A 26,666-nucleotide genomic window follows, 5' to 3' on the forward strand; every position below is an offset into this window, starting at 1 on the left:
TGAATGAAGCTAACTTTACTGAAGCTAACGTCTGTCGTTTTTTCTATAGTCTTACATTATAATCGTAACGTTACGCCGTCATGCCTGAGTGTTTTGAGCCAGAATACACACATACGAGCAACGGATCTTGTGACGTACATAGTGCGAGACGAGAGATGTAGTTCATTGAGCGATTTTCACATAAAACTAAACGTTACTCTTCTGTTTTATGACAAACTGCGACTTTCTTGACTTTCATAATTACCTTTTAAATTGACAAACATCATATGTGTAGTTCAGGGCACAGTTCAGACTGAATAAAAAGATAGGTTATCTCTCGCCATTGACTTTCATACATATTTTTTCCGAACTAAGGTCCCATGAGCCGGAAGCGGAGGGGCAGGACTTAGGCTCTCTATAGTGAGCACGGATCCACACTTCGAAAATCCACCGGGAATAGTACATCCGGGGACTTCTGGCATACTCTCTTCAACACACATGGGGACACACTTATTTCAATCTCACACACTGTTTATGGATGAACATTTTTTATGTTTATGAACAGAGACATGAACATAATATTTAGGCCACGCCCAGAAGCCGCCCCTTGTCATTTTTAACTTGTAACAAAAGACAAAACAATGTCTAAAAGCTGTTATGTGACCAGGTGTACAGCAAACAAGCTAAACAACCCAGAAATAAGTTTTTATAAGCTGTCGACTCCAGAAAACGAGCGTTTAAGGACTCAAAAGTGAATTCAGGCACTCTGAGAACTAACGTAATAATAGCTTAGCTTACAGAAATATAATATATAAAACTGAGATGTGACAAAATGTTCACTGCACACGTAGTGTATTTGTAGTGCACACTGGGTGTCAGGATCCCACAGTTTACCCATTCGCTCAAGCCTGTATCCACTTTTGAGTCCTTAAACGCTCGTTTTTTGGAGTCGATAGCTTATAAAAATATATATATTGTTTTTAGCTTTTAGACATTGTTTTGTTTTTTGTTATACGACAGAAATGACAAGGAAATAGAGACGGATTTTCAGATTATGACGAGACGCAGGGCTGGAGTCTGAGTGGCAGGGGGCGCTAGAGAGCAGCGCGCAGTCGCACTCGCCGCAGCCGAAGAAGAAGGGCTGGAATACGCTTCCGGCTCCCAGAGCGGCGCTGACGGTAAGATGGCGGCGTCCAAGGTGAAGCAGGACATGCCTCCGCCCGGGGGATACGGGCCCGTGGACTACCGGAGGAACCTGCCCCGGAGAGGACTGTCCGGTTAGTGTGTGTGTGAGTGAGTTAGGAGGGTTAGCGCGGTGATCGGTGCGAGGTTCATCACACACACACACACACACACACACACACACACACACACACACACACAGAGTTGAACTGGGTCATCATCATCTCAAACTCAAACACCCTGAGCGAGATTCTGCTTTAAATTATCACTGTAAAACTCCATCTAATCCAGCTTTAGTCATTAACTCAGCCTGTTATTGATCACACTCACTGACGATGATGTTTAATCATATTTCACATTAAAGTAGAGCTGTATTTACAGTCCTGGGAATGAAGACTGTGTAAACTGAGTGATTTTTCCTCTAGTTTAAAGCTTGATTCGTGTTTAATCTCCTGCTGTTTGTGCTGTTGATTCTGGATAAACTGAGAATCACGAATATATTGTTTCGAATAGAGATCACGATTCTGAACAGACAACTAAACAAAACAACATGTAGGCTAATTTACTAGAGGCAGTCAGTTAACACTGCTGAAGTTTTTAATGTTGTTTATGTGTCTATGTGGAGTTTTTAATCTGCTTTAAGACAAACCATGTGTAAGTTCATAAGTCGACTCCATTGCTGAGTATTTCCTCCTTAAAACTGCAGTGAACCAAAGACAGTCTCAAAAACACGCTTTGAAATCGCTGGTGTTTCTGACGTCACAAACTACCTTGTAACCAATCAGATCAACGTGTGATCGTCAACCAGTGGATCTCTGAGCTGAGTGAGTGAGTGGAGGCGGGGCTCATTTGCATATTCATAGAACCGCGCATACTAAATGAGGCAAGGGTGTCGAGTTACATTCAAGATATTTTAATGCATGAAGAATTTTTTTTTCAAGGAAAAAACATTTAAATATGTATTTTAGTGATCAAAGATGAGTTCTAAGGGAATAATAATTGACTGCAGGGGGACTGTTAATAACCTGTTAATAATAATATGTTAATAAACCTTTATTCCAGTACTTATGTGATAATATGAATGATTGTAAGACAGAAATAATGACAGTGTGGCTGAAAAGTCTGTTTATGAAAAAATTGTTAACTAATGTTAGTTAACAAATAGAACCTTATTGAAAAGTGTTACAATTTATTCTGAATCACCATGGAAACAATGTTTTATAATAAAATTATAAAATAATTTATAAAGACACATTTGTTCATTACCGTTTTTGAAGGCATCTCTTGAATGAATGATTCAATGACTTATATTTTTAAGTCACTTGTCGCCACCTACTGGTGTAACGATGTTATCAATACAATCTTTATTTGAAGCAGAAAGTTACTTTAAATTTTAATCGCTACCGTAGACATCAGTGTTTTTATCAGAACTATAAACCTTTATTCCAGCACTTCTGTGATAATATGAATGATTGTAAGACAGAAATAATGACGCTGTGTGGCTGAAGAGTGTTTATGAAGCTGTTTTATACCGATGCATGACAACGGCTCTCTCTTAATCTTTTAACATTTAGGAATAAGATCGCATGTGTGTTTGATTCGACATCGCGATCTTCTAGCGGTTAATCTGGCAGCTCTGCTAATGTAAGTCAGTGTTTCGATGGTGAATGTGTGTGTCGTTCCCAGGTTACAGTATGTTTGGGATCGGCGTCGGGATCCTGGTGTTTGGATACTGGAGGCTCTTCCGCTGGAACCGCGAGCGCAGGTGAGTCTCGCCGCCTTAGCCGTTCGCGTGCGTCAGTCCTGACCCTCTTCCTCATCCTCCTCCTCCTCTTCCTCACAGGCGTCTGCAGATCGAGGAGCTGGAGGCTCGGATCGGGCTTCTGCCGCTGCTACAGGCCGAACAGGACCGACGGTGAGAATCAGACCGGACTCGCTCACACTTGAAAGGCTTGATGAACTGAATCTGCTTCAGTTTGACGTTTCTTCGGCTCATATTCAGAGTGAAGCATTGCAGCACTTCCACAAATCTGAGTCTGTCGTCAATAATGGTTCCACCTGATTCACAACACACGCGTTAACCTCTTAATCACAATGCTTTCGTAGGGTTCTGATGCGCGTCCGCCATTTGCATTAGACACGCCCACTCCATTTCCATATAAGGGCTTTCTGCGCACCCTTCCGTGAGTCTGAGCAAACGTGCAGCGCTCTCCAAACACGAGCACAGTCCTCCAGCAAACACCATTCTGGTCTTCAGAGTTTGAAATAACACTGAGAAGCTTGAAGATTTTATTAAAACATGTCAATAAAATATTGGTAACATGTTTTAGCAAGTTGCTAACATATTTTAACACATTGTTAATGATTTAGCATTTTGTTTTAGCACGCTGTTAGCATTAATTAGCATGTTGTTAACACATTGCTTGCTTGTTTACACATGTTTTTAATCATATTTTAACACATTGCTAACATGTTTCTACCATGAATTGGCAACGTTAAATCATGCTAGCAACGTTGTAATCATGATTTACCATGTTGTTAACATGTTTTAACTCTGCTAGTAAGTTTAGGCGAATTGTAAACCTGAATCATGTTGCTAATAAGTTTAGGCACATTGCTTAAAAGATCTAGCATGTTGTTAGCATGAATTAGCATGTTAGCATTAGATTACAGAGCTCTCATTAGCAGAGAAACCGCGCATCTCAACACATTTACATCATCACCCAGTGGTGTTTCTGCATTATGTGTGATCATATTCAGTTCTTATTTATTCTTCATAATTAAGAAAACATTTCAGGATGAGATTCACTGAGTCATGATCTGTATGTGAGGAGGGATCATATTCATATTCATAATTCATGCTTCGTCAATGAGACCCAATGATCTGCATGACGTCATCGTCTGCCTCGACCAATCACAGAGTTTGGGGCGGGGCTCAGTGACAGGCTGACCAATGGCAGACAGGGGGCGTGACTACTGTGGTGTGTCTCCTGCAGGACGTTACGGATGCTGCGGGAGAACCTGGAGGAGGAGGCGGTGATCATGAAGGACGTTCCCGGCTGGAAGGTTCGGACGCATGTTTGATTGTGTTTGTGAGCGTGATCACATGACCGTGAGTGTTGGAGAATCAGGGATGAAGCTGCTCTCCTCTGTCTCAGGTCGGGGAGAAGATGTTCCACACGGACCGCTGGGTTCCTCCGGTCACAGAGGAGCTCTTTAACCTTCGACCCCGTGAGGAGCTGATCCACAAGAAGTTCGGCTTCCAGTGGTACGTGTAGACGGCAGCTATCCCAGCATGCCCTGCTGCACGGAGGCGTGTTTTTCTGTTCACACTGTAAATGTTTCCATATTAAATATCTGTACTTTCCTCTCAGATGCCCTGGTGTCTCCCTCGTTTCTCTGCCGTTGCCTTCATTTACTTCAGGCACACTTGACAACACGACCTCTTTAATCAACACTAGTTCATGCAGTGACTAAACAAATACATTAGTTACAGTATTTATTAACATTATGGCTCGTCTACACGACAACGATGTGCTAAAAACGCGTTTGTCAAAACGACCCCGTTCACACAGATCGCTCGACTGAGAGCGCTGTAATGTTCATGTCAGGCCAGTAGGTGGCGACGTCACCGTGTAATGTTCATGTCAGGCCAGTAGGTGGCGACGTCACCGTGTAATGTTCATGTCAGGCCAGTAGGTGGCGACGTCACCGTGTAATGTTCATGTCAGGCCAGTAGGTGGCGACGTCACCGTGTTATGTTCATGTCAGGCCAGTAGGTGGCGACGTCACCGTGTAAAAGTACACACATATAGACTGAACACGTTGAAAGCGGTGTGGTGTAAACGGCCCCCTTAGTTAAACTCTTCTTTATTTGTTCATGTTAGTTTGAATCCATCAACCCTCTGATGCTCTTCAGTCATTTTTGACCCAAAAAAATCATGTTTTTTTATTTTATTTATTTAAAGATTATTTTTATTTTTTTCAGTTTTTATTTAAAGATTTTTTTTCTTTATCGGAATGGTACGAAACTTGGTAAAGGTATCAACCTCAAATTTGGAGCACAACTTGTTCATATTTATGACTTTAATTTTCTCAGTTTTAGATTTTTGGAAACATACATTTAATATAAAATTTTTTTGTGCATTTTTTTTTTTAGAGTAATGGAATGAATTACTTTTTTTTTTTTTTTTTTACTTTTTTCACTTCAGCAATAGTGTCGTCTCTAAAAAGAGACCAAACTTCAGTCTGTTGCTCCAAAGCATTCAAGATTTATCATAGTTCAAGTTGGAATATATATATCATAGTTCAGCTCTATATATGATCTATATTTAATCTGCTTTAAGACAATCCATGTGTAAATTCATAAGTCGACAGCATTGCTGAGTATTTCCTCCTTAAAACTGCAGTGAACCAAAGACAGTCTCAAAAACACGCTTTGAAATCGCTGGTGTTTCTGACGTCACAAACTACCTTGTAACCAATCAGATCAACGTGTGATCGTCAACCAGTGGATCTCTGAGCTGAGTGAGTGAGTGGAGGCGGGGCTCATTTGCATATTCATAGAACCGCGCATACTAAATGAGGCAAGGGTGTCGAGTTACATTCAAGATATTTTAAGGCATAAAGACATTTTTATCAAGGAAAAAACGATTAAAAATATTATTTTAGTGATCAAAGTTGAGTTCTAAGGGATATAATAATTGACTGCAGGGGGACTGTTAATAACCTGTTAATAATAATATGTTAATAAACCTTTATTCCAGTACTTATGTGATAATATGAATGATTGTTAGACAGAAATAATGACAGTGTGGCTGAAAAGTCTGTTTATAAAAAAATTGTTAACTAATGTTAGTTAACAAATAGAACAATATTGAAAAGTGTTACAATTTATTCTGAATCACCATGGAAACAAAAGATCTTCCAGTGCATGATTAGGAGAAGCTCAGGCTCACCGTATGCACTCGGATTTGTATGCACTCATCTAAACATGAAATAATTTGATGCACAGTTAACACTGATGAATGCAGCAAGACGAAATCAGCCATGTCACGTGAGTATTTAACTCGAGTTGATTCTGAACAGTTTGATCACTCACACACTCTTCCCTCAGGGTCTTCTCTCGCTTTTCTTCATGTTTCAGTGTGTTTTAGTGGATGTGAGGTCAAGTTCATGTTAACTATCATCCACTAACTAAACTAACACAATCATGACTGTCTTCATGTTCAGTTCAGATTACAGTAAAGGACTCTTGCTTTGATGTTTTGAATCACATTCAGACATTTGTTTATGCTGGAAAACCAGACAAACATGCTAAGCAACAAAAAAACCGCTTCACAACAACAGCATTGTTCAGGATTTGCATTTCCACAGGATGAGGAACTTTTCCTCGTTTTAATTTTTAATAATGATACTTGTAAATGTCCCTGGTTTGCATGAAGGCTCCATCAGAATCAACAGCATTCACACGGATATTATAATGTAAACACAGAGCGAGTCTTCAGTATGTGAGGAAGATGTGCGAGACTCTCAGGTCGGCGTGAAGAATCCCATCAGCCAATCAGAAGGCTCCTCCTGCTCCTGCTGCTCTCTGATTGGCTCTCGCGCGGCAGACTCTCATTACCAGCTTCATCTTCTCACATCACGAGCAGAAAGTGAGACGAGAAGAAGTGAAACCCTGAAACTCCTCCAGTTCGTGTTTTTATTTCAGTGAAGATGAACAGCAGGAATCAGGAGTGTGTGGAAGCGCTCAGATATCTCAGGTAACACACACACACACACACACACACACACACACACACACACACACACACACACACCTGTGCACCGTAATACATGATGATCTTCCTCAGTGTTTCTGTCTCGTTCTCCAGCACACACATCTAAACATTCTTAAATCAAGATTCATTTACTGGAGAAGCAACATTACTGAAGATATGAAGTAAAAATGTATCAAAATGAAGTGTTATTTTGGGATACTATTTTAATTTTATATTCGTTTTTTATATTTTAGTTTATATTTTCATGTTATGTTAATTTTAGTTTAAGTTTTAGTGATTTTGTTGTATGATTTTGTATATATATTTAAATATGTCTATATATTTATTGTTATTTTTTTTTATTTTAGCTTTACAATTTTAGTACATCAAGTTAAAACTATTTTACAAGTTAAACTAACAATTTAAAATAAGCTTAAATTGTTCAAAACTTTATTTTATTTCTGTTAATGTTTATTTTATTTCATGTTTTTTTTTTTTTTTTTTTTATGGTTTTAGTTTTAGTTAACTACAAAACTCTCTACATATTTACTGGAGAAGCAAAATGACTAAAGATATTTAGTAAAAATGTATGAAAATGAAGTGAGCTTGTGTTTAAAACAAGAACAAATATCTGCCAGTGGAGTCAGAACAATAAACTTAGTTCAAAGGAAAACAAGATTATTTTTCTGACTCCATTAACAGATATTTGTTCTTGTTTTAACACACACACACACACACACACACACACACACACACACACACACACACACACACACACAGAGAGAGAGAGAGTCCTGCGGTTTTTTAACAGCTCATTAAAGCAGTTTGTCTTGCATTTATTTCTGCCAAAGTCTTTTTTACAAGAGTTAAAGTTTCCCAGGAACTCATGAAAGATGTTTCCTGAGGAACTGCAGGCGTATGAGACTGAGTGAACTTTCCTGACTCTCTCTCTTCACTGGGATATTATGATAGTAATATAAGTTTATTAGAACAGTAATGTGCTCCTGAATATCCTGATCCTCCTGATCCGAGCGGGAGACTGAAGCTCTAATCCGCTCCTCATCCGGCTGATCCGTCACAGACTGAGATCTGAACACACACTGAGAAATACACATTATTACAGGAAGAGTGCAGACAAACAACACAATCCTGGATGCAGAACAGGAAACATTCTGATTCATTAACCGGCTCATGCACTGGAAAAATTATTTTTTTTTTGGTTCATGTAAGTAATTAAAAATTATTGGAGAATGCTGTCAGTCAAAAGTTATGAATATTTAAAATGTTTTAAGGTTTTGAGGGAAGTCTCTTCTTCTCACCAAGGCTGATCAGAAATACAAAGCTGAATGTTCAGCATCATTACTCCAGTCTTCAGAGTCACATGATCCTTCAGAAATCACTCTAATATGATGATTTGATGATCAAGAAACATTTATGATTATTATCAGTGTTGAACACAGTTTTGCTGCTTCAGATTTGTGTGGAAACCGTCATACGCTACCGTTCAAAAGTTTGAGGGAAGAAAGATTAGAAATTCATGCTCTTATGCATCAAGGACGCATTAAATTGATCAAAAGTGAGAGTAAAGACATCTGTAATGTTAAAGCGATTAAAGGGTTAAACGTTATTCTTTTGCACTTTCTATTCATCAAAGAATCCTGAAAAATAAAATGTATCACAATTTCCAAAAAAAGAAATTAACCTGTTTTCAACGCTGATAATAATCAGAAATGTTTCTTGAGCAGCAAATCAGCATATTAGATATTATGTTTCAGAGTTTCACTGTTTCAGTGTTTAATGGTTTCACTGTTTCAGTGTTTAATGGTTTCAGTGTTTCAGGGTTTAATGGTTTCAGTGTTTCAGTGTTTAACGGTTTCAGTGTTTCAGGGTTTCAGTGTTTCAGTGTTTAATGGTTTCAGTGTTTCAGTGTTTAATGGTTTCAGTGTTTCAGTGTTTAATGGTTTCACTGTTTCAGTGTTTAATGGTTTAGTGTTTCAGGGTTTCAGTGTTTCAGTGTTTAATGGTTTAGTGTTTCAGGGTTTCAGTGTTTCAGTGTTTAATGGTTTCAGTGTTTCAGTGTTTAATGGTTTCAGTATTTTAGAGTTTCAGTGTTTAATGGTTTCAGTGTTTAATGGTTTCAGTGTTTAATGGTTTAGTGTTTCAGGGTTTCAGTGTTTCAGTGTTTAATGGTTTAGTGTTTCAGGGTTTCAGTGTTTCAGTGTTTAATGGTTTCAGTGTTTCAGTGTTTAATGGTTTCAGTATTTTAGAGTTTCAGTGTTTAATGGTTTCAGTGTTTAATGGTTTCAGTGTTTAATGGTTTCAGTGTTTCAGTGTTTAATGGTTTCAGTGTTTCAGGGTTTCAGTGTTTAATGGTTTCAGTGTTTCAGTGTTTAATGGTTTCAGTGTTTCAGTGTTTAATGGTTTCAGTATTTTAGAGTTTCAGTGTTTAATGGTTTCAGTGTTTAATGGTTTCAGTGTTTAATGGTTTCAGTGTTTAATGGTTTCAGTGTTTAATGGTTTCAGGGTTTCAGGGTTTCAGTGTTTAATGGTTTCAGTGTTTAATGGTTTCAGTGTTTCAGTGTTTAATGGTTTCAGGGTTTCAGTGTTTCAGTGTTTAATGGTTTCAGTGTTTAATGGTTTCAGTGTTTCAGTGTTTAATGGTTTCAGTGTTTCAGGGTTTCAGGGTTTCAGTGTTTCAGTGTTTAATGGTTTCAGGGTTTCAGTGTTTCAGGGTTTCAGTGTTTCAGTGTTTAATGGTTTCAGTGTTTCAGGGTTTCAGGGTTTCAGTGTTTCAGTGTTTAATGGTTTCAGGGTTTCAGTGTTTCAGTGTTTAATGGTTTCAGTGTTTAATGGTTTCAGTGTTTCAGTGTTTAATGGTTTCAGTGTTTCAGGGTTTCAGGGTTTCAGTGTTTCAGTGTTTAATGGTTTCAGTGTTTCAGGGTTTCAGTGTTTAATGGTTTCAGTGTTTCAGGGTTTCAGGGTTTCAGTGTTTCAGGGTTTCAGTGTTTAATGGTTTCAGGGTTTCAGGGTTTCAGTGTTTCAGGGTTTCAGTGTTTCAGTGTTTAATGGTTTCAGGGTTTCAGTGTTTCAGGGTTTAATGGTTTCAGGGTTTCAGTGTTTCAGGGTTTCAGTGTTTCAGTGTTTAATGGTTTCAGTGTTTCAGTGTTTAATGGTTTCAGTGTTTCAGTGTTTAATGGTCTCAGTGTTTCAGGGTTTAATGGTTTCAGTGTTCAATGGTTTCAGTGTTTCAGTGTTTTAGAGTTTCAGTGTTTAATGGTTTCAGTGTTTAATGGTTTCAGTGTTTAATGGTTTCAGTGTTTCAGTGTTTAATGGTTTCAGGGTTTCAGTGTTTCAGTGTTTAATGGTTTCAGTGTTTAATGGTTTCAGTGTTTCAGGGTTTCAGTGTTTAATGGTTTCAGGGTTTCAGGGTTTCAGTGTTTAATGGTTTCAGGGTTTCAGTGTTTCAGGGTTTTAGTGTTTCAGTGTTTAATGGTTTCAGTGTTTAATGGTTTCAGTGTTTCAGTGTTTAATGGTTTCAGTGTTTAATGTTTCAGTGTTTCAGTGTTTAATGGTTTCAGTGTTTAATGGTTTCAGTGTTTCAGTGTTTAATGGTTTCAGTGTTTCAGGGTTTCAGTGTTTAATGGTTTCAGTGTTTAATGGTTTCAGTGTTTCAGGGTTTCAGTGTTTAATGGTTTCAGTGTTTCAGGGTTTCAGTGTTTCAGTGTTTCAGTGTTTAATGGTTTCAGTGTTTCAGTGTTTAATGGTTTTAGGGTTTCAGTGTTTCAGTGTTTAATGGTTTCAGTGTTTCAGGGTTTCAGGGTTTCAGTGTTTAATGGTTTCAGTGTTTCAGTGTTTAATGGTTTCAGTGTTTCAGGGTTTCAGTGTTTCAGTGTTTAATGGTTTCAGTGTTTCAGTGTTTAATGGTTTCAGTATTTTAGAGTTTCAGTGTTTAATGGTTTCAGTGTTTTAGAGTTTCAGTGTTTCAGTGTTTTAGAGTTTCAGTGTTTAATGGTTTCAGTATTTTAGAGTTTCAGTGTTTAATGGTTTCAGTGTTTCAGAGTTTCAGTGTTTAATGGTTTCATTGTTTCAGTGTTTAATGGTTTCATTGTTTCAGTGTTTCAGTGTTTTCAGTGTTTTAGTGTTTCAGTGTTTAATGGTTTCATTGTTTCAGTGTTTCAGAGTTTCAGTTTTTCAGTGTTTCAGTGTTTAATGGTTTCAGTGTTTTCAGCGTTTCAGTGTTTTCAGTGTTTCAGTGTTTAATGGTTTCAGTGTTTCAGAGTTTCAGTTTTTCAGTGTTTCAGAGTTTCAGTGTTTTCAGTGTTTTCAGTGTTTCAGTGTTTCAGAGTTTCAGTTTTTCAATGTTTTCAGTTTTTCAGTGTTTTCAGTGTTTCAGTTTTTCAGTGTTTTAGTTTTTCAGTTGTTTCAGTGTTTCTTTTTTTCAGTGTTTCAGTGTTTCAGTGTTTTAGTGTTTCAGTGTTTTAGTGTTTTAGTGTTTCAGTGTTTCAGTGTTCCAGTTTTTCAGTGTTTCAGTTTTTCAGTGTTTCAGTGTTTCAGTGTTTTCAGTGTTTTCAGTGTTTCAGTTTTTCAGTGTTTCAGTGTTTTAGTGTTTCAGTGTTTTCAGTGTTTCAGTGTTTTAGTGGTTTCAGTTTTTCAGTGTTTCAGTGTTTTAGTGTTTCAGTGTTTCAGTTTTTCAGTGTTTCAGTTTTTCAGTGTTTTCAGTGTTTCAGTGTTTCAGTTTTTCAGTGTTTTAGTTTTTCAGTTGTTTCAGTGTTTCAGTTTTTCAGTTGTTTTAGTGTTTCAGTGTTTCAGTGTTCCAGTTTTTCAGTGTTTCAGTTTTTCAGTGTTTCAGTGTTTCAGTGTTTTCAGTGTTTTCAGTGTTTCAGTTTTTCAGTGTTTCAGTGTTTTAGTGTTTCAGTGTTTCAGTGTTTTAGTGGTTTCAGTTTTTCAGTGTTTCAGTGTTTTAGTGTTTCAGTGTTTCAGTTTTTCAGTGTTTCAGTGTTTCAGTTTTTCAGTGTTTTCAGTGTTTCAGTGTTTCAGTTTTTCAGTGTTTTAGTTTTTCAGTTGTTTCAGTGTTTCAGTTTTTCAGTTGTTTTAGTGTTTCAGTGTTTCTGTGTTTCTGTGTTTTCGTTTTTCAGTGTTTTCAGTGTTTCAGTGTTTCAGTGTTTCAGTTTTTCAGTGTTTTAGTTTTTCAGTTGTTTCAGTGTTTCAGTGTTTTAGTTTTTCAGTTGTTTCAGTGTTTCAGTTTTTCAGTGTTTTCAGTGTTTCAGTTTTTCAGTGTTTTCAGTGTTTTCAGTGTTTCAGTGTTTCAGTGTTTTCAGTGTTTCAGTGTTTCAGTGTTTTCAGTGTTTCAGTGTTTCAGTGTTTCAGTGTTTTAGTGTTTAAGTGTTTCAGTTTTTCAGTGTTTTCAGTGTTTTCAGTGTTTCAGTGTTTCAGTGTTTCAGTGTTTCAGTTTTTCAGTGTTTTCAGTGTTTTAGTGTTTCAGTGTTTCAGTGTTTCAGTGTTTTCAGTGTTTCAGTTTTTTCAGTGTTTTAGTTTTTCAGTTGTTTCAGTGTTTCAGTTTTTTAGTTTTTCAGTGTTTTAGTGTTTCAGTTTTTCAGTGTTTCAGTGTTTTCAGTGTTTCAGTTTTTCAGTGTTTTCAGTGTTTTCAGTGTTTCAGTGTTTTAGTGTTTAAGTGTTTCAGTGTTTCAGTGTTTCAGTGTTTTAGTGTTTAAGTGTTTCAGTTTTTCAGTGTTTTCAGTGTTTTCAGTGTTTCAGTGTTTTAGTGTTTAAGTGTTTCAGTGTTTTCAGTGTTTCAGTGTTTTAGTGTTTCAGTGTTTCAGTGTTTCAGTTTTTCAGTGTTTTCAGTGTTTCAGTGTTTCAGTGTTTCAGCGTTTCAGCGTTCCAGTTTTTCAGTGTTTTCAGTGTTTCAGTGTTTCAGTGTTTTCAGTGTTTTCAGTGTTTTCAGTGTTTCAGTGTTTTAGTGTTTCAGTGTTTCAGTTTTTCAGTGTTTCAGTGTTTCAGTGTTTCAGTGTTTCAGTGTTTTCAGTGTTTCAGTGTTTCAGTGTTTTCAGTGTTTTCAGTGTTTCAGTGTTTCAGTGTTTTCAGTGTTTCAGTTTTTCAGTGTTTTAGTGTTTCAGTGTTTCAGTGTTTTCAGTGTTTCAGTGTTTCAGTGTTTTCAGTGTTTTCAGTGTTTCAGTGTTTCAGTGTTTTCAGTGTTTCAGTTTTTCAGTGTTTTAGTGTTTCAGTGTTTTCAGTGTTTTCAGTGTTTCAGTTTTTCAGTGTTTTAGTGTTTCAGTGTTTTCAGTGTTTCAGTGTTTTCAGTGTTTCAGTGTTTTCAGTGTTTCAGTTTTTCAGTGTTTCAGTGTTTCAGTGTTTTAGTGTTTCAGCGTTTCAGCGTTTCAGTGTTTTCAGTGTTTCAGCGTTTAAGTTTTTCAGTGTTTTAGTGTTTCAGTGTTTCAGTGTTTTCAGTGTTTCAGTGTTTTCAGTGTTTCAGTGTTTCAGTTTTTCAGTGTTTCAGTGTTTCATTGTTTAATGGTTTCAGTGGTTTCAGTGTTTCAGTGTTTCAGTGTTTCAGTGTTTCAGTGTTTTAGTGTTTCAGAGTTTCAGTGTTTCAGTGTTTTCAGTGTTTCAGTGTTTAATGGTTTCAGTGTTTCAGTTTTTCAGTGTTTCAGTTTTTCATTGTTTCAGTGTTTCAGTTTTTCAGTGTTTCAGTTTTTCATTGTTTCAGTGTTTCAGTGTTTCAGTTTTTCAGTGTTTCAGTGTTTCAGTGTTTTCAGTGTTTTCAGTGTTTTCAGTTTTTCAGTGTTTTCAGTGTTTCAGTTTTTCAGTGTTTTAGTTTTTCAGCTGTTTTAGTTTTTCAGTTGTTTCAGTTTTTCAGTGTTTCAGTGTTTCAGTTTTTCAGTGTTTTAGTGTTTCAGTTTTTCAGTGTTTCAGTGTTTCATTGTTTAATGGTTTCAGTGGTTTCAGTGTTTCAGTTTTTCAGTGTTTCAGTGTTTTAGTGTTTTAGTGTTTCAGAGTTTCAGTGTTTCAGTGTTTCAGTGTTTAATGGTTTCAGTGTTTCAGTTTTTCAGTGTTTCAGTTTTTCATTGTTTCAGTGTTTCAGTGTTTCAGGGCTTCAGTGTTTCAGTGGTTTCAGTGTTTCAGGGCTTCATTGTTTCAGTGTGATGATTTCATGGTACAGCTGTGACGCGCTGCAGACCGACTAGTGAAGCGTTCCAGCTTTGGCTGAGTCTCAAGATGCTGAAGCGAATGATGATTTGATCTGATGTTCGGGCTCCTGTGTGGAAGGATCTGTTGTCGGGTCGTTTCCCTGCATGAGTTCAGGAACTGAGGAGCCGAACGCCTCAGGGATTCCCTATCGATCCCGATCACAGAAGGGCAGCGGATCATCTTCCCACAGGAGTCCTGGAGCAAACACATCCCGATGACGATGATCAGCCACACTTAGTGCTTTTAGTCATACATTCATTTCAATTTCTTGCAGGTTTAACTTTCATTACTCATGTTTAAAACTAGTATATTTCCAGAGTTCATCCCAAGTTGTTTATTTATCATATTTACAGTAAAGAGGAGGCAGTTTCCATGGAGATGGAGTTGCTAAGGGATTATGGTTTCGGACGGCAACAGCTGACGGAGATTCTGGGACACGCGTGTGCGAACGCCATCGCAAAGGTCTTTAATCATTACATTCACCATTCATGTAGAAGTTTTTGAAATACCGTATGAAAACAAAACTTTCCTGTAGTAAGTAAACATTCTTAAAGGAGAACTCCGGTCAATTTTAACATTGAGCTCATTTTTTTGTACATTTGGAGTGCTGTCAATACAGAGAACAACGACAAAAATCACGCGCGTGATCATAGGTAACTAAACCTATGCGCGTGAACTCGGCAATCGACTACTTTGGACTTCGACTGAAAACAGGATGTAAACACAGGTATTTGCGCTGGCTTAAATAACATCATTTTTATACATTTCTTTCACATCTACTGCAGTCAGATCCACTCGTGTTCACTCTGAAGGAATCCCTCACATTTTCTGTGCACTTGTAATGACACATGAAGGATGTTAAGAGGCTAAAAGCAGGTTTAGTACTTGCCCCATTGAAGTCAACAGGGTGCAAATTTTAAAAATAGAATAACTCGGTGTAGGCAACACCGATTTTTGTCGTTGTTCTCTGTATTGACAGCACTCCAAATGTACAAAAAAATGAGCTCAATGTTAAAATTGACCGGAGTTCTCCTTTAAATTAAGATACATTTACTGGAGAAGCAAAATGACTGAAGATATTAAGTCTTGTTTACAGAAAAAAAATTGTCAAAATGAAGTTCTGTGATTCTGTGAAAATGAGTTTGTGCTTACAAATATCTGCCAAAGGAGTCAGAAAAATAATCCTGTTTTCACTTTGAATTAAGATTATTTTTCTGACTCCACTGGCAGATATTAGTTCTTGTTTTAATCTTAAACTCACTTCATTTTGATGCATTTTCATTGAACAAGAAAATTCTATTTCAGTGTTTCTACTTCACATGCATTAATTGCCAATTATTTGTGACAATTTGAGTAAATTCTACACCAACTTTTTGTCATTGTAGAAACAATTTTCACTCAGAAATGATTTGTGAAACTTATTACCAATTTATGAGTTGGTTAGTAACACACTGAATTAAAGTAGAAAGACAGTCTTTCTGTTTGTTAGTTGTTGATCAGGGATGTGATGATCTCTCTCAGGCCTTCCCGCTCTCGTCTCTGGAGAAACGCCAGGCCACGGTTCTGGTGATCTGTGGACCGGATCAGAACGGGTGTGTGGGACTCGCGTGTGCTCGACATCTCCATGTGTTCGTGAGTGAACACACACACTTCAGTCATCATGACCGATGAACACACACACTTCAGTCATCGATAGAGATGCTCCATTCCTGAACATGACGGAAGTCAGGCCAAGAATCAGTTCCTCACTGTTGTTTCTGAATCTTTTTTGCTTTTTTTTTTTGGACATAATATTGGATTGTGAGATAAAAAGTCATGCAAATGTTTCCGACACAAAATTAAAAATTAAAAAGGTTCTTTATTGTTTTCAAGGATTACAGTCAGAGATCTCACTTATCAAACAATATCTTTATTATATTTCAAATTCTGAAAAAATAACTAAAAAGATAAATAAAAAATATACTAAAAAAACAAAATGGTACAAATAAAGTGCAGCACATGCAATTGTCATTGAAAGGATACTGTGACAAAGATATCGCTTTCTTTGTTCAAACTGATTTTTCCTCTCCATGAATATATGATTGAGGCGAAGAATAAAAGCTGTATCATATGTTTATATGAGCAATATCACACTCATAGCCATGAGAAATGCCTCTATATCAGACAGACTGCAGCTTTAATTTTGCGTGAAAAGATTGTTTTATTGGTAAAATTAAACACTAATTTCACATATCTTGTCTTTCAATAATTCAAGCACTTTTCAAGTCCCTTTCCATAAATATGTTCAAGGGTTTTTCCAGGACTTACATTTCAGAGAGTCAAATTCAGGCTCTTTAAGCACTCGTACGAACCCTGGATTTTTGATGATTTTCACAAAACTTTCATGGAGTAGTGAAAGAGTTAAAGAGGAGCCCTGAGTGACGGATCTGTGTGTGTGTGTGTGTGTGTGTGTGTGTGTGTGTGTGTGCGTGTGTGTGTGTGTGTGTGTGTGACAGGATTACATTCCCACTGTGTTCTGTCCCAAACGCTCCTCGGACCGCCTCCATCAGGACCTGACGGTGCAGTGTGAGCGAATGGACCTGCCCTTCCTCTCCTACCTGCCCAACGAGGTCAGATAAACCAGGCTTAACCAGACTAAACCAGGCTAAACCAGACTAAACCAGGCTAAACCAGACTAAACCAGACTAAACCAGGCTAAACCAGACTAAACCAGGCTAAACCAGGCTAAACCAGACTAAACCAGGCTAAACCAGGCTAAACCAGGCTAAACCAGGCTTAACCAGACTAAACCAGGGTAAACCAGACTAAACCAGGCTAAACCAGACTAAACCAGGCTAAACCAGGCTAAACCAGACTAAACCAGGCTAAACCAGGCTAAACCAGACTAAACCAGGCTAAACCAGGCTTAACCAGACTAAACCAGGCTAAACCAGGGTAAACCAGGCTAAACTAGACTAAACCAGGCTTAACCAGACTAAACCAGGCTAAACCAGGCTAAACCAGACTAAACCAGGCTAAACCAGACTAAACCAGGCTTAACCAGGCTAAACCAGACTAAACCAGACTAAACCAGGCTAAACCAGGCTAAACCAGACTAAACCAGGCTAAACCAGGCTAAACTAGACTAAACCAGGCTTAACCAGACTAAACCAGGCTAAACCAGACTAAACCAGACTAAACCAGGCTAAACCAGACTAAACCAGGCTAAACCAGACTAAACCAGGCTAAACCAGACTAAACCAGGCTAAATTATGTTTAATTATGTATTAATTATGTATAATTACTTAATGAACATGAACAATTGTATTTTGAAACGGTAACAAAGGTTAATAAATGTTTTGCTCGTTGATTGTTGGTGTTCGTTCTACAGCATTAATTAATCTTAATTTCAACCTTTACTAATAAAATCCTGAAGTCAAAAGTTGTGCCTGTTAACATCAGAACTCTGAAGTAGAGTTTCTTGTTAGTTCATGGTAACTGATGCATTATGGTCCAGAAAACTAGTTTGATCTGTTAACCTCAAAACATCCAATAAATCCCAGTGCGAATGAACGGGAATCGGTGTTTTAGATGATCAATAATAACGTTCTCTGGTTTTCTTCTTGAAGCTGCAGCTCCTCAATGAAGCGTATAACCTGGTGGTGGACGCGGTTCTGGGTCCCGAGACGGACCTGGCGTCGGTCGGCGAGCCCTTGACCGGAGTTCTGCAGACTCTACGAGGACTCAAAGTCCCGATCGCCAGCCTGGACATCCCGTCAGGTGCCGAACCGCTCCAGTGTTAGCAGAGAGAGTCCGTGAGCATGATCATGAGTGGCAGGTTTGGTAGATGTAGAACCTCTTAAGGGTTCCCATCATGCATCATGTAGTCTCATTCTAATTTTAATACAATTTTCTGAATGAAACGACTCGTTAACATACTTGTCAGCAGAAAAAAAAAATATATACAACTTTTTAGAGGTTACTATTATGCATTTTATTTTTATGCATTTTAATTTCAATAAAATTTTCTGAATTAAACTCATTAACACACTTTATCAGTAGAACTTTTTACGTATAGAACCTTTTAAGGGTTCCCATCATACATTGTTTTTTTTTTAAGCATTCAAATTTTCTGCTGATAAAATGTTAATGAGTTGTTTAATTCAGAATATTCAAATAAAATTTAATGTATAGCACTGTTTAGGGGTTCCCATCATGCATTTAGATTTTTTAAATGCATTTTAATTTTTTTAAACAACAACACTTTATCAGCAGAAAGTTTTTAAAAACTTTTCTCCTTGAATAGAACCTTTTTGGCATGAAGGGTTCTTTAATGGAGTCCAGAACACTAGAGTTCCCTCTATAAGCACCTGTGTGTGTGTGTGTGTGTGTGTGCACAGGCTGGGATGCGGATGAAGCTCGTCCTGAGGGAGTCAGTCCTGCGCTCCTGGTTTCCCTGATGATTCCCAAGCGATGCGCTCAGAGTTTCCCCGGATCTCACTTCCTGGCGGGACGCTTCCTTCCCTACGACATCCAGAAGAAGTACGAGCTGAACCTGCCCCGCTTTCCTGGGACCGACCCAGTCGTGGAGCTGTGACCGAGTGTGTGTGTGTGTGTGTGTGTGTGTAGATCGAGGGACACAAACACGAGTCAACAACAGCCATGTGAATGTTCGACTTTATTAAAGTATAAATGTTCTTCCAGTGTTACATTTACTAAATAAAACGTGTTTTTGTCCAAAGCATGAGTCTGATAATGACCATTTCAGAACACAAGATTTAAACATTTACTCTTTAAAAAGCACATCAGTGTAAACTCGAGACCTTCACCGCTCAGGTCGACATCCACTGGCAGAAAGCACGCGCTCTCGGATGCGCTCGTGACGTCAGTCAGGGCTTCTGCAGGTTTGGTGACGGCACATGGAAGACTTTTAAAGAGCTTTTTAGGACCACGTGAAGAAATGTTAGGAATAGATTGAAGGAACACATAACATGTTCTGTCTGAGAAACACTAGTTGTGTTAGCAACACTTCAGAGTCTGAACATGCAACTTACAACAGATTTGTTATATTGATCCTTATCGTCTGATCACACGGCACAAAAACATCTTATTTTCACGATCTCAGTGTTTTCAAGAGCAAATGTCTCAAGTTTCTTAATATTCTGTAATTTTGTATCTCCAGTAAATGTATCGTAATTGATCAAAATGAAGCAAGTTTATGATTAAAAGAACAAAGATCTGCAAATGGACCCATTTTCATAACTTGTTCAGTTTTACAAGATAGAACGTTTTACACTTGCATCTCAAGTAAGTGTATCTTGATTTAAAGTTGTTTTGGAAAACAGGACGAAAATACTGAGGAAGATATTAATGTTTTTGATGCCGCGACTTTATAAAGTTAAGACATTCTGCTCGTATTTAAGACCGTCTTCAGGCCTAGAGTTGTGTACGGGCAAATGAAGAGTTTTAAAGACCCGCAGAAACCCTGATTAGTGCACATTTAAACTCCTCATCATCTTCATCTGGATCCTGAAACCAGAAGAAACTCAGATCAGACTCTACTGTTATACTCTACGTTTGATAAGATGTTAAAGAAGTGTAATACGAACCTCACCCTGTCCTCTCGGGGAAAAACAGCGTTCGACGGCCTCGACCTTCCTCTAAACGGTCAGAGACTAACCTGGATAAAACCAAAGGAAGAGAATTAACCCTGGAACGCAGGACTCGCATGTTAAAACAAGCTTTAGAGTCTGGTCAAAAACAGTGCTGAACTCAGAGCTAAGGTAAAGTTTCACAAATTGAGCTGTGTGTGTGTGTGTGAGTGTGTGTGTGTGTGTGTATGTTCGCTCTGAAGCACTGAGTGAGTGGTTTAACGTCCCGGGGTCAGGTCTACGGCACCATGAGACGCAGCTGAAGCACATTACACATGAACATGAGCAAAGGAAGGTTACCTCACACACTACTGAGCGCTCGGCTTCGCTTCGGAAGGAGATCCGGCATGAGGCTTTACAGGAGCAGAGCGCTTGGGTTCAGCCGAGCATTGGGTGGAACACACTCATCAGACTAGCATGTTAGCGTTCCCTAACAGTTCCTCTGGAGAGCCTTTAATGAACCGGATCAGGGCTGGCTGAACTGTTAAACTACATTAACATGGTTTTAGTCATGAAAGTGACATTAAAAACTCTCTTTGGTTTAAGCGTCTATTAATCTTCATCTTTAAAGAGATCATGTGCTTCCGGATGATCAACTAGTTAATCTCATAACCCTTGTGATGATCATATTCAGGACTGTTTCATACACTTAACCCTGACATTTTAATGACATTAACCCTCACCCAGAATAAATTAATCATTGCAGAATTTTTTTTATTTTATTTTAAAAAGCACATCCACTCGTTCCAGTTACTGTAACTTTTGTTTTTGCATTAGAATTGTGCAGTTTAGTTATAACGTAATTTTTTATTAATTCAGAATGAAAAACCAAAAATACAGTAATGAAAATAAGCGTGCCGAATAATAATCAATATTAAAGATTCTCTGCATTTAAAATTTTTAATGCACGACTAACACATATTAGAACGAGCACTTGCACTAAAAATATTACGTTCAATTTTATGCAGCTACAATTATTTTTCATTACTCTGTACATTTAGTTCACTCACTTAGTCATTTAAATTATTCTCTGCATTTAAATATGCTAATTTACTTATTTTGAACACATGACTAAAATATACAGTAATTAGAATGAGCACTAAGATATTAAATTCAATAACTTAAATTCAGCTACAATTTTAAATTGAATGCATAATGAAAATTAGTGCTAAATTTTAATTTCACTTTGAAAAGCTACAACACTCATTACTCTTAATTTCTGCTTTAAGAATGAGCTAGCTAAAAATATTAAATCTGATTCTCTGCATTTAAATCTGCTAGTTACTTTTCTTTAATGCACGACTGACAGTAACCAGAGCGAGAATGTGCTAAACCATTCAATTCAGTAAAATTCTTTCAACAATTTAATTTTGAACGCATAACAAAAACAAATATGTTGTACTAATAGTAACCAAGTATTCAATTTTAAAAAGATACAATTTAATGATTCTTATTACTCTGTATATTTTTAGCACACTCAAAGCCAATATTTATTCTCTGCATTAAATCGGCTACATTTGCTAATATACCGGGTGTGTGTGCTAAATTATTAAATTCAGCTACAATTGAAGATATCTTAATGGTAACTCAGTTTAATGCAGCTTCCCTGATTATGGTAAACTCTTTATGAACCTTGTGTTCTTCCCCATCTTGACTTGTAGATTCTTTTGAAAGGCAACAACAGAATTCAAAGCGTTTGAACAAATCGTTTCGTTTAATAGGCTCCATGAAGCCACAATTGAAGAGCAACAAAAAAAAGAGAATAAAAACAAAAGTGAGTCAAATTCTGATACAAAGAAAAAACAAGAGCACAAGGATTTCCCCAGTTCTGGAGTGTACTGTTAACAATTTCTGGTTCTCTTTCAAGTAAATATTGGATATATGTTAGTCAAGAGTCCATGATTAAAATGCAGGCGTCGAGCAGAGACCCTCAAGAACAGCAGCGACGGACACCAGGCTGAAAGGAATTCACTTTTTGGAAACTGGACATGGACAAATCAATGCCTGGCTTAGCAAAAGTAACAAAAGGAGCCGTCCTCTTAATGGGAGACTAGATCTACTGGAACAGTAATGGAATTAACAGAGGCTTTCGTTGAGCAAACACACTCTCCCCGTAAAGCACAGGGACCCACAGTGACAGTGGAGATTGGTCAAATATAACGTTTATCAAGGTGGAGGAACCAGTCGGCGCTCTTCGTGACACGTGAACACATTCGTTCGTTCACGGCTTGATGAACAGAAACGGCCTTTTTCTTAAAAGTACAAGAACAGAACAGAAACAGGGAGAACAGCTACAAAACAAATCCAAGAATAGATCCATGAGTCTTTAGAAACGCTCGGCCAGTGTCGTGTCGGGTCTTGGGTTTTACTCGTGTACAGCTGAGGAGGAAGTATCACACATCAAGACACTGAAGAATCTCAACAGGTTTAAGACACAAAATCCCGCTAGCTAACCAACCAGAGCAAAGACATGAAAACAGGGTCGTTTCGAGCGATCCGGAGAATGAGAGCAACCGTTCCTCCAATGGAGATGATCGGATGAGTCATTTTTTTTTTTTTTTTGATTACTTGTGAAGATTGAGATCCAAATTGAAAATTGTGGCATTAAAGCATTTGTTTTATTAATCCATGTAAAAAAAAAAAAAAGAAAAAAAAAAAAAAAAAAGTAGAAATGACTTGACTAATCCGCCCCGGTTGTAGAAACTCAAGAAAAGCCTGTTTTACCAGTCTGCGGCGACATGCTCGTATGGGGATTGTAGAGGCGAAGAAGCTAATACGTACCATAGCTATCATAGCTATCTCTGTAAGAGCCGCCTCGATCGCCGTAACTGGAACTCCTGCACACAGACAAACACACGTGTGAGAAATGCACAACTGCTGAGTTTAGATTATTTTTATTTATTTTTTTACTGCTGACTGACATATTGCACTGATTCTTGCAGTCTAATGAAAAAAAAAAAAAAAAAAAAAAAAGTTAATAGTAGTCTAGTGTGAAAAACTAAAACTAAAAACACTTAATTGTGGCGACCTAACGTCAAAAACGATTAAGTGTGGCGGTCTAACAGCAAAAACGATTAAGTATGGCGTCTAACGGCTAAAAACACTTAATTGTGGAGGCCTAACATCAAAAACAATTAATTGTGGCGTTCTAACTTCAAAAATTATTGTTGCGGTCTAACGTCAAAAACGATTAATTGTGGCGGCCTAACATCTAAAATTATTAATCGTGGCATCTAACAGCTAAAAACGTTTAATTATGGCGGTCTAACTTCAAAAATTATTAATTGTTGCGGCCTAACGGCTAAAAACACTTTGTGGCGGCCTAACATCAAAAGCGATTAATTGTTGCGGCATAACATCAAAAACGATTAAGTGTGGCGTCTAACGGCTAAAAACGTCTAATTGTGGCGGTCTAACTTCAAAATGTATTAATTGTTGCGGCCTAACGTCAAAAACGATTAATTGCGGAGGTCTAACGGCTAAAAACACTTAATTGTGGCGGCCTAACATCAAAAACGATTAAGTGTGGCGTCTAACGGCTAAAAACGTCTAATTGTGGCAGCTAACGGCTAAAAACGATTAATTGTGGCACCTAACGGCTAAAAACGTTTAATTGTGGCGGTCTGACATAAATTATTAATTTTTGCGGCCTAACGTCAAAAACGATTAAGTGTGGCGTCTAACGGCTAAAAACACTTAATTGTGGCAGCCTAACATAAACGATTAAGTGTGGCGTCTAACGGCTAAAAACACTTAATTGTGGCAGCCTAACAAAAAACGATTAAGTGTGGCGTCTAACGGCTAAAAACGTCTAATTGTGGCGGCTAACGGCTAAAAACACTTAATTGCGGCGGTCTAACGGCTAAAAACACTTAAGCGCGGCGGTCTAACGGCTAAAAACAATTAATTGTGGCGGCCTAACATCAAAAACGATTAAGTGTGGCGTCTAACGTCTAAAAACGTCTAATTGTGGCGGCTAACGGCTAAAAACGATTAATTGTGGCGTCTAACGTCAAAAACGATTAATTGCGGTGGTCTAACGGCTAAAAACGTTTAATTGTGGCGGCCTAACTTCAAAAATTATTAATTGTTGCAGCCTAACGTCTAAAAAACATTTAGTTGTGGTATCCAATGTAAAAAAAGTTTAATTGTTGCTGCCCAACACCAGAAATACAGGGTGGGCCATTTATATGGATACACCGTAATTACATGGGAATGATTGGTGATATTAAAGTCCTGTTTGTGGCACATTAGTATAGGTCATGGTCACCACCCATCTTGAGGAGTTTGCCCCCTCACATATACTAATGTGCCACAAACAGGACTTTAATATCACCAACCATTCCCATGTTATTACGGTGTATCCATATAAATGGCCCACCCTGTAGTTTCTTTGTTGCAGTCCAACGTCAAAGAGTTTCATTGCAATCTGTCAAAAAGCCAGCATTAGTTCAGCACACCAGTCATGTGACCGTACAGCTCCACCTGTGTAGTATAATGATGAAACACACACACCTCACCTGTCCCTGTTGTAGCCTCCTCCACCGCCCCCCCCAGAGGAGTATCCCCCTCCGCCTCCTCCACTCTTGTATCCGCCGCTGTAGCTTCGGTCTCCGCCGCCGTAACTACGGTCGCTACTGCCGTAACCGCGGTCTCCACCGCCGTATCCACCACCGCCTTCAGAGAGCAAGACATTAACACACGCAGCTTTGAGAACATGCCACAGCACTCGTACACTGTGAGAGATCAGCACCTCTCGAACCTCCTCTTCCTCGGCCTCCCCTGAAGAAACCCCCACCTCCTCTTCCCCCTCCTCCTCCTCTGTAGGATCCTCCACCGGACCGGCCGCCTCCTCCGCCGCCACCCTTCCCGGCCTCGTCCACACGGATCGTACGCCCATCCACCGACTGATCATGCAACACAGAGAGGGCGTTAGTACACAAATACACGGAGCAACAAAGTGGATAAGACGTGCACCCATCATTTCAACTCTGATTGGTGAAGTTTTCTGCACAGCATTATGGGTAATGTAGTTTTTCACCGCGACTTCCACGTTAATTTTTAAAATAAGTTGAAAGAATTCTACACAGCATTATGGGTAATCAAACTTAATTGTTGCGGCCTGATGTCAAAAAAAAAAAAGTTTAATTGTCAAAAATGATGAATTGCTGCAGTCTATCAAAACTTTTCATTGTTGAAGACTAATATCAAAAAGCATTTCATTGATGCGGCTTAATGCCAAAAATCAAAAGTACACAAATACTTGGATGAACAGAAAATAGATACACCTTTTTACCCATAATTTCCACTATGATTTGTGTATTTTTCATTGTTGCATTATTCTCCAGTTATCTCTGTAAAGCTGCTCTGAAACTCTATATCTTTACCCACAACAGCATTGTGGGTAAAGTTTTTTTTATCATGATTTCCACTGTTAAACATGATTTAAAATGATAAGTTGAAATAATGCAAAAAAGATGGTTGAAGCAAAATGGAGTTTTTCCATTCTTACAATCTAAAGAGAAACACTTTTGGTTTTTACTTTCGAAATCAACTGTTGTGCTCGAGTGCAAGTCAGATCTAGAAGAGTCTCAGTAACTAACCTTTCCATTCATTCCTTCCAGCGCGTCCTTCGCATCGTCTGGATTCTCAAAAGTCACAAAGCCGAATCCTCGGGATTTGTTGGTTTCTCTGTTTCGGGCCACATGAACTGAAGAGAGACAAATATATTAATGAGCCGCTTATGTAAATCACAGAAAGCACACGAGCCAATCAAAAACAGCGCGGGCGCAGAGAGGCGCTGTGATTGGCGAGAGGGCGGGGCTTACCGTTGGTGATGACGCCATATTTGGAGAAGGCGTCTTCTAGCGACTGTTCGGTTGTGTCGAAACTCAACCCGCCGATAAACAGCTTTCCTTCGTCAGACATTCTGAGCTAAAACACGAATATTGCACAAAAGAGTTAAAATGCAGTTTAGATCCGCTCATATAAAGCACAAAAAAAATCCGCATATTTATGACTCACAGCGGCCTGGCGATAAAAATTGAAATAATGAATAAATAAAAGGGCGGGAAGCGCGTATTGTCCGTTTAAAATAAATAATCAATCGGTTATTTCAATATTCATCCTGCATTTTATACAATAAAACACTAAATCTGGGTCAGCGTGAGCACGCTGCTTCAAACTAGGTCAAACAATGGATTCCATACAAACGCGAATGCTCGAATAAAATATAACGAGGGCAGATTTGAAACCATCATATGCGCATTATACTACATAAAATACTAAATTATCGATTGTAAAAGTATCGATTAAGATATAACAAGTTGATTTAAACGGTTGATCTCAGATGAGGATGATGAAGATCTCCATCACGCGCCGCCATTTTAAGCAGCGCGCGAGTCGAGAAGGCCAAACACGCACAAATCTTAATCAATCCAACCAGTAAATAAGACATATATAAATATAGTGGAGAACACACCGAGTAAAGTTAAAGAGTGTTGATTAAAGTGAGGTACCTGTGATGTCGCAGTAGAAGCGGGTGGATGAAATGGCGTGTGTGCGTCTCTAACGCCTTCAGAACTCCAGAGACGCAGGAACGAGCCGCGCGCCTCTTATATACCCGCGCGCTCGGGGGCGGGGCCTAAACACAACCTCATTTACATACAGACCGGAATGAACCGAATGAACCGAAAGTTTAAACGAACATATGTAGATTTTTTCAAGTTTCTGCTTGTTTTGAAACAGTTACTTTAAAATTGTATTTTAATGCTTAAAACGTTTGAAAAGGAGAAGTACTTGCCTTAAAACTCTCTAAACTACTGGCAATATATATGGATTACCCACGCCTGAAATGTAATAAAATAATTTAATGTAATAAAAATGTAATGTTTTTTATATATATATATATTATTATGTTGTTTAC

The 26,666-nt window shown here is 38.2% G+C and overlaps 3 protein-coding genes across 19 annotated transcripts; 2 read left to right on the forward strand and 1 right to left on the reverse strand.

Moving 5' to 3' along the window:
- The first annotated feature begins 820 nt into the window (after positions 1-820).
- ndufa13 (NADH:ubiquinone oxidoreductase subunit A13) lies at positions 821-4,534 on the forward strand. The gene is made up of 5 exons (XM_081375409.1): positions 821-1,256; positions 2,848-2,926; positions 3,005-3,076; positions 4,158-4,227; positions 4,320-4,534. Exons 1-5 carry the CDS (start codon positions 1,163-1,165, stop codon positions 4,437-4,439), a joined length of 435 nt encoding a protein of 144 aa, XP_081231535.1. The 5' UTR covers positions 821-1,162; the 3' UTR covers positions 4,440-4,534.
- Positions 4,535-6,802: 2,268 nt separating this feature from the next.
- On the forward strand, positions 6,803-19,332 carry LOC308696585 (yjeF N-terminal domain-containing 3-like). The gene is made up of 6 exons (XM_081375405.1): positions 6,803-6,926; positions 14,465-14,573; positions 15,633-15,743; positions 16,607-16,720; positions 17,720-17,870; positions 18,491-19,332. Exons 1-6 carry the CDS (start codon positions 6,880-6,882, stop codon positions 18,685-18,687), a joined length of 729 nt encoding a protein of 242 aa, XP_081231531.1. The 5' UTR covers positions 6,803-6,879; the 3' UTR covers positions 18,688-19,332.
- Positions 18,750-26,377, reverse strand: cirbpa (cold inducible RNA binding protein a). Of its 17 annotated transcripts, none has more exons than XR_014030836.1 (8): positions 26,260-26,373; positions 25,570-25,675; positions 25,345-25,451; positions 24,540-24,648; positions 24,262-24,418; positions 22,523-22,578; positions 19,705-19,770; positions 18,750-19,619 (listed from the first exon to the last, which is right to left on the reverse strand). XR_014030836.1 is itself a non-coding variant. In XM_081375408.1 (7 exons), exons 2-7 carry the CDS (start codon positions 25,667-25,669, stop codon positions 22,107-22,109), a joined length of 543 nt encoding a protein of 180 aa, XP_081231534.1. In that variant the 5' UTR covers positions 25,670-25,675; positions 26,260-26,377; the 3' UTR covers positions 21,437-22,106. The 17 variants fall into 17 exon arrangements, 3 of the variants coding, with proteins under 3 accessions (XP_081231534.1, XP_081231533.1, XP_081231532.1); XR_014030837.1 differs by having other exon boundaries at positions 19,700-19,770; XR_014030838.1 differs by having other exon boundaries at positions 24,257-24,418.
- Positions 26,378-26,666: the final 289 nt, after the last annotated feature.

This window comes from Scardinius erythrophthalmus (assembly GCF_964197995.2).
Source record: "Scardinius erythrophthalmus genome assembly, chromosome: 9".
NCBI lineage: Eukaryota > Metazoa > Chordata > Actinopteri > Cypriniformes > Leuciscidae > Scardinius > Scardinius erythrophthalmus.

Bases quoted from the DNA above. Each gene is read 5' to 3' on its own strand.
- ndufa13 (XM_081375409.1), top strand. From the start codon at position 1,163: ATGGCGGCGTCCAAGGTGAAGCAGGACATGCCTCCGCCCGGGGGATAC. The intron at 1,257-2,847 runs GTTAGTGTGTGT...TGTCGTTCCCAG, and splicing joins GCCCCGGAGAGGACTGTCCG to GTTACAGTATGTTTGGGATC. The intron at 4,228-4,319 runs GTTCGGACGCAT...CCTCTGTCTCAG, and splicing joins AGGACGTTCCCGGCTGGAAG to GTCGGGGAGAAGATGTTCCA.
- LOC308696585 (XM_081375405.1), top strand. From the start codon at position 6,880: ATGAACAGCAGGAATCAGGAGTGTGTGGAAGCGCTCAGATATCTCAG. The intron at 6,927-14,464 runs GTAACACACACA...TCATATTTACAG, and splicing joins GAAGCGCTCAGATATCTCAG to TAAAGAGGAGGCAGTTTCCA. The intron at 14,574-15,632 runs GTCTTTAATCAT...GATCTCTCTCAG, and splicing joins GTGCGAACGCCATCGCAAAG to GCCTTCCCGCTCTCGTCTCT.
- cirbpa (XM_081375406.1), bottom strand. From the start codon at position 25,669: ATGTCTGACGAAGGAAAGCTGTTTATCGGCGGGTTGAGTTTCGACACA. The intron at 25,452-25,569 runs GTAAGCCCCGCC...GTCTCTCTTCAG, and splicing joins ATATGGCGTCATCACCAACG to TTCATGTGGCCCGAAACAGA. The intron at 22,579-24,261 runs GTGAGGTGTGTG...GTCTGTGTGCAG, and splicing joins GGAGGCTACAACAGGGACAG to GAGTTCCAGTTACGGCGATC.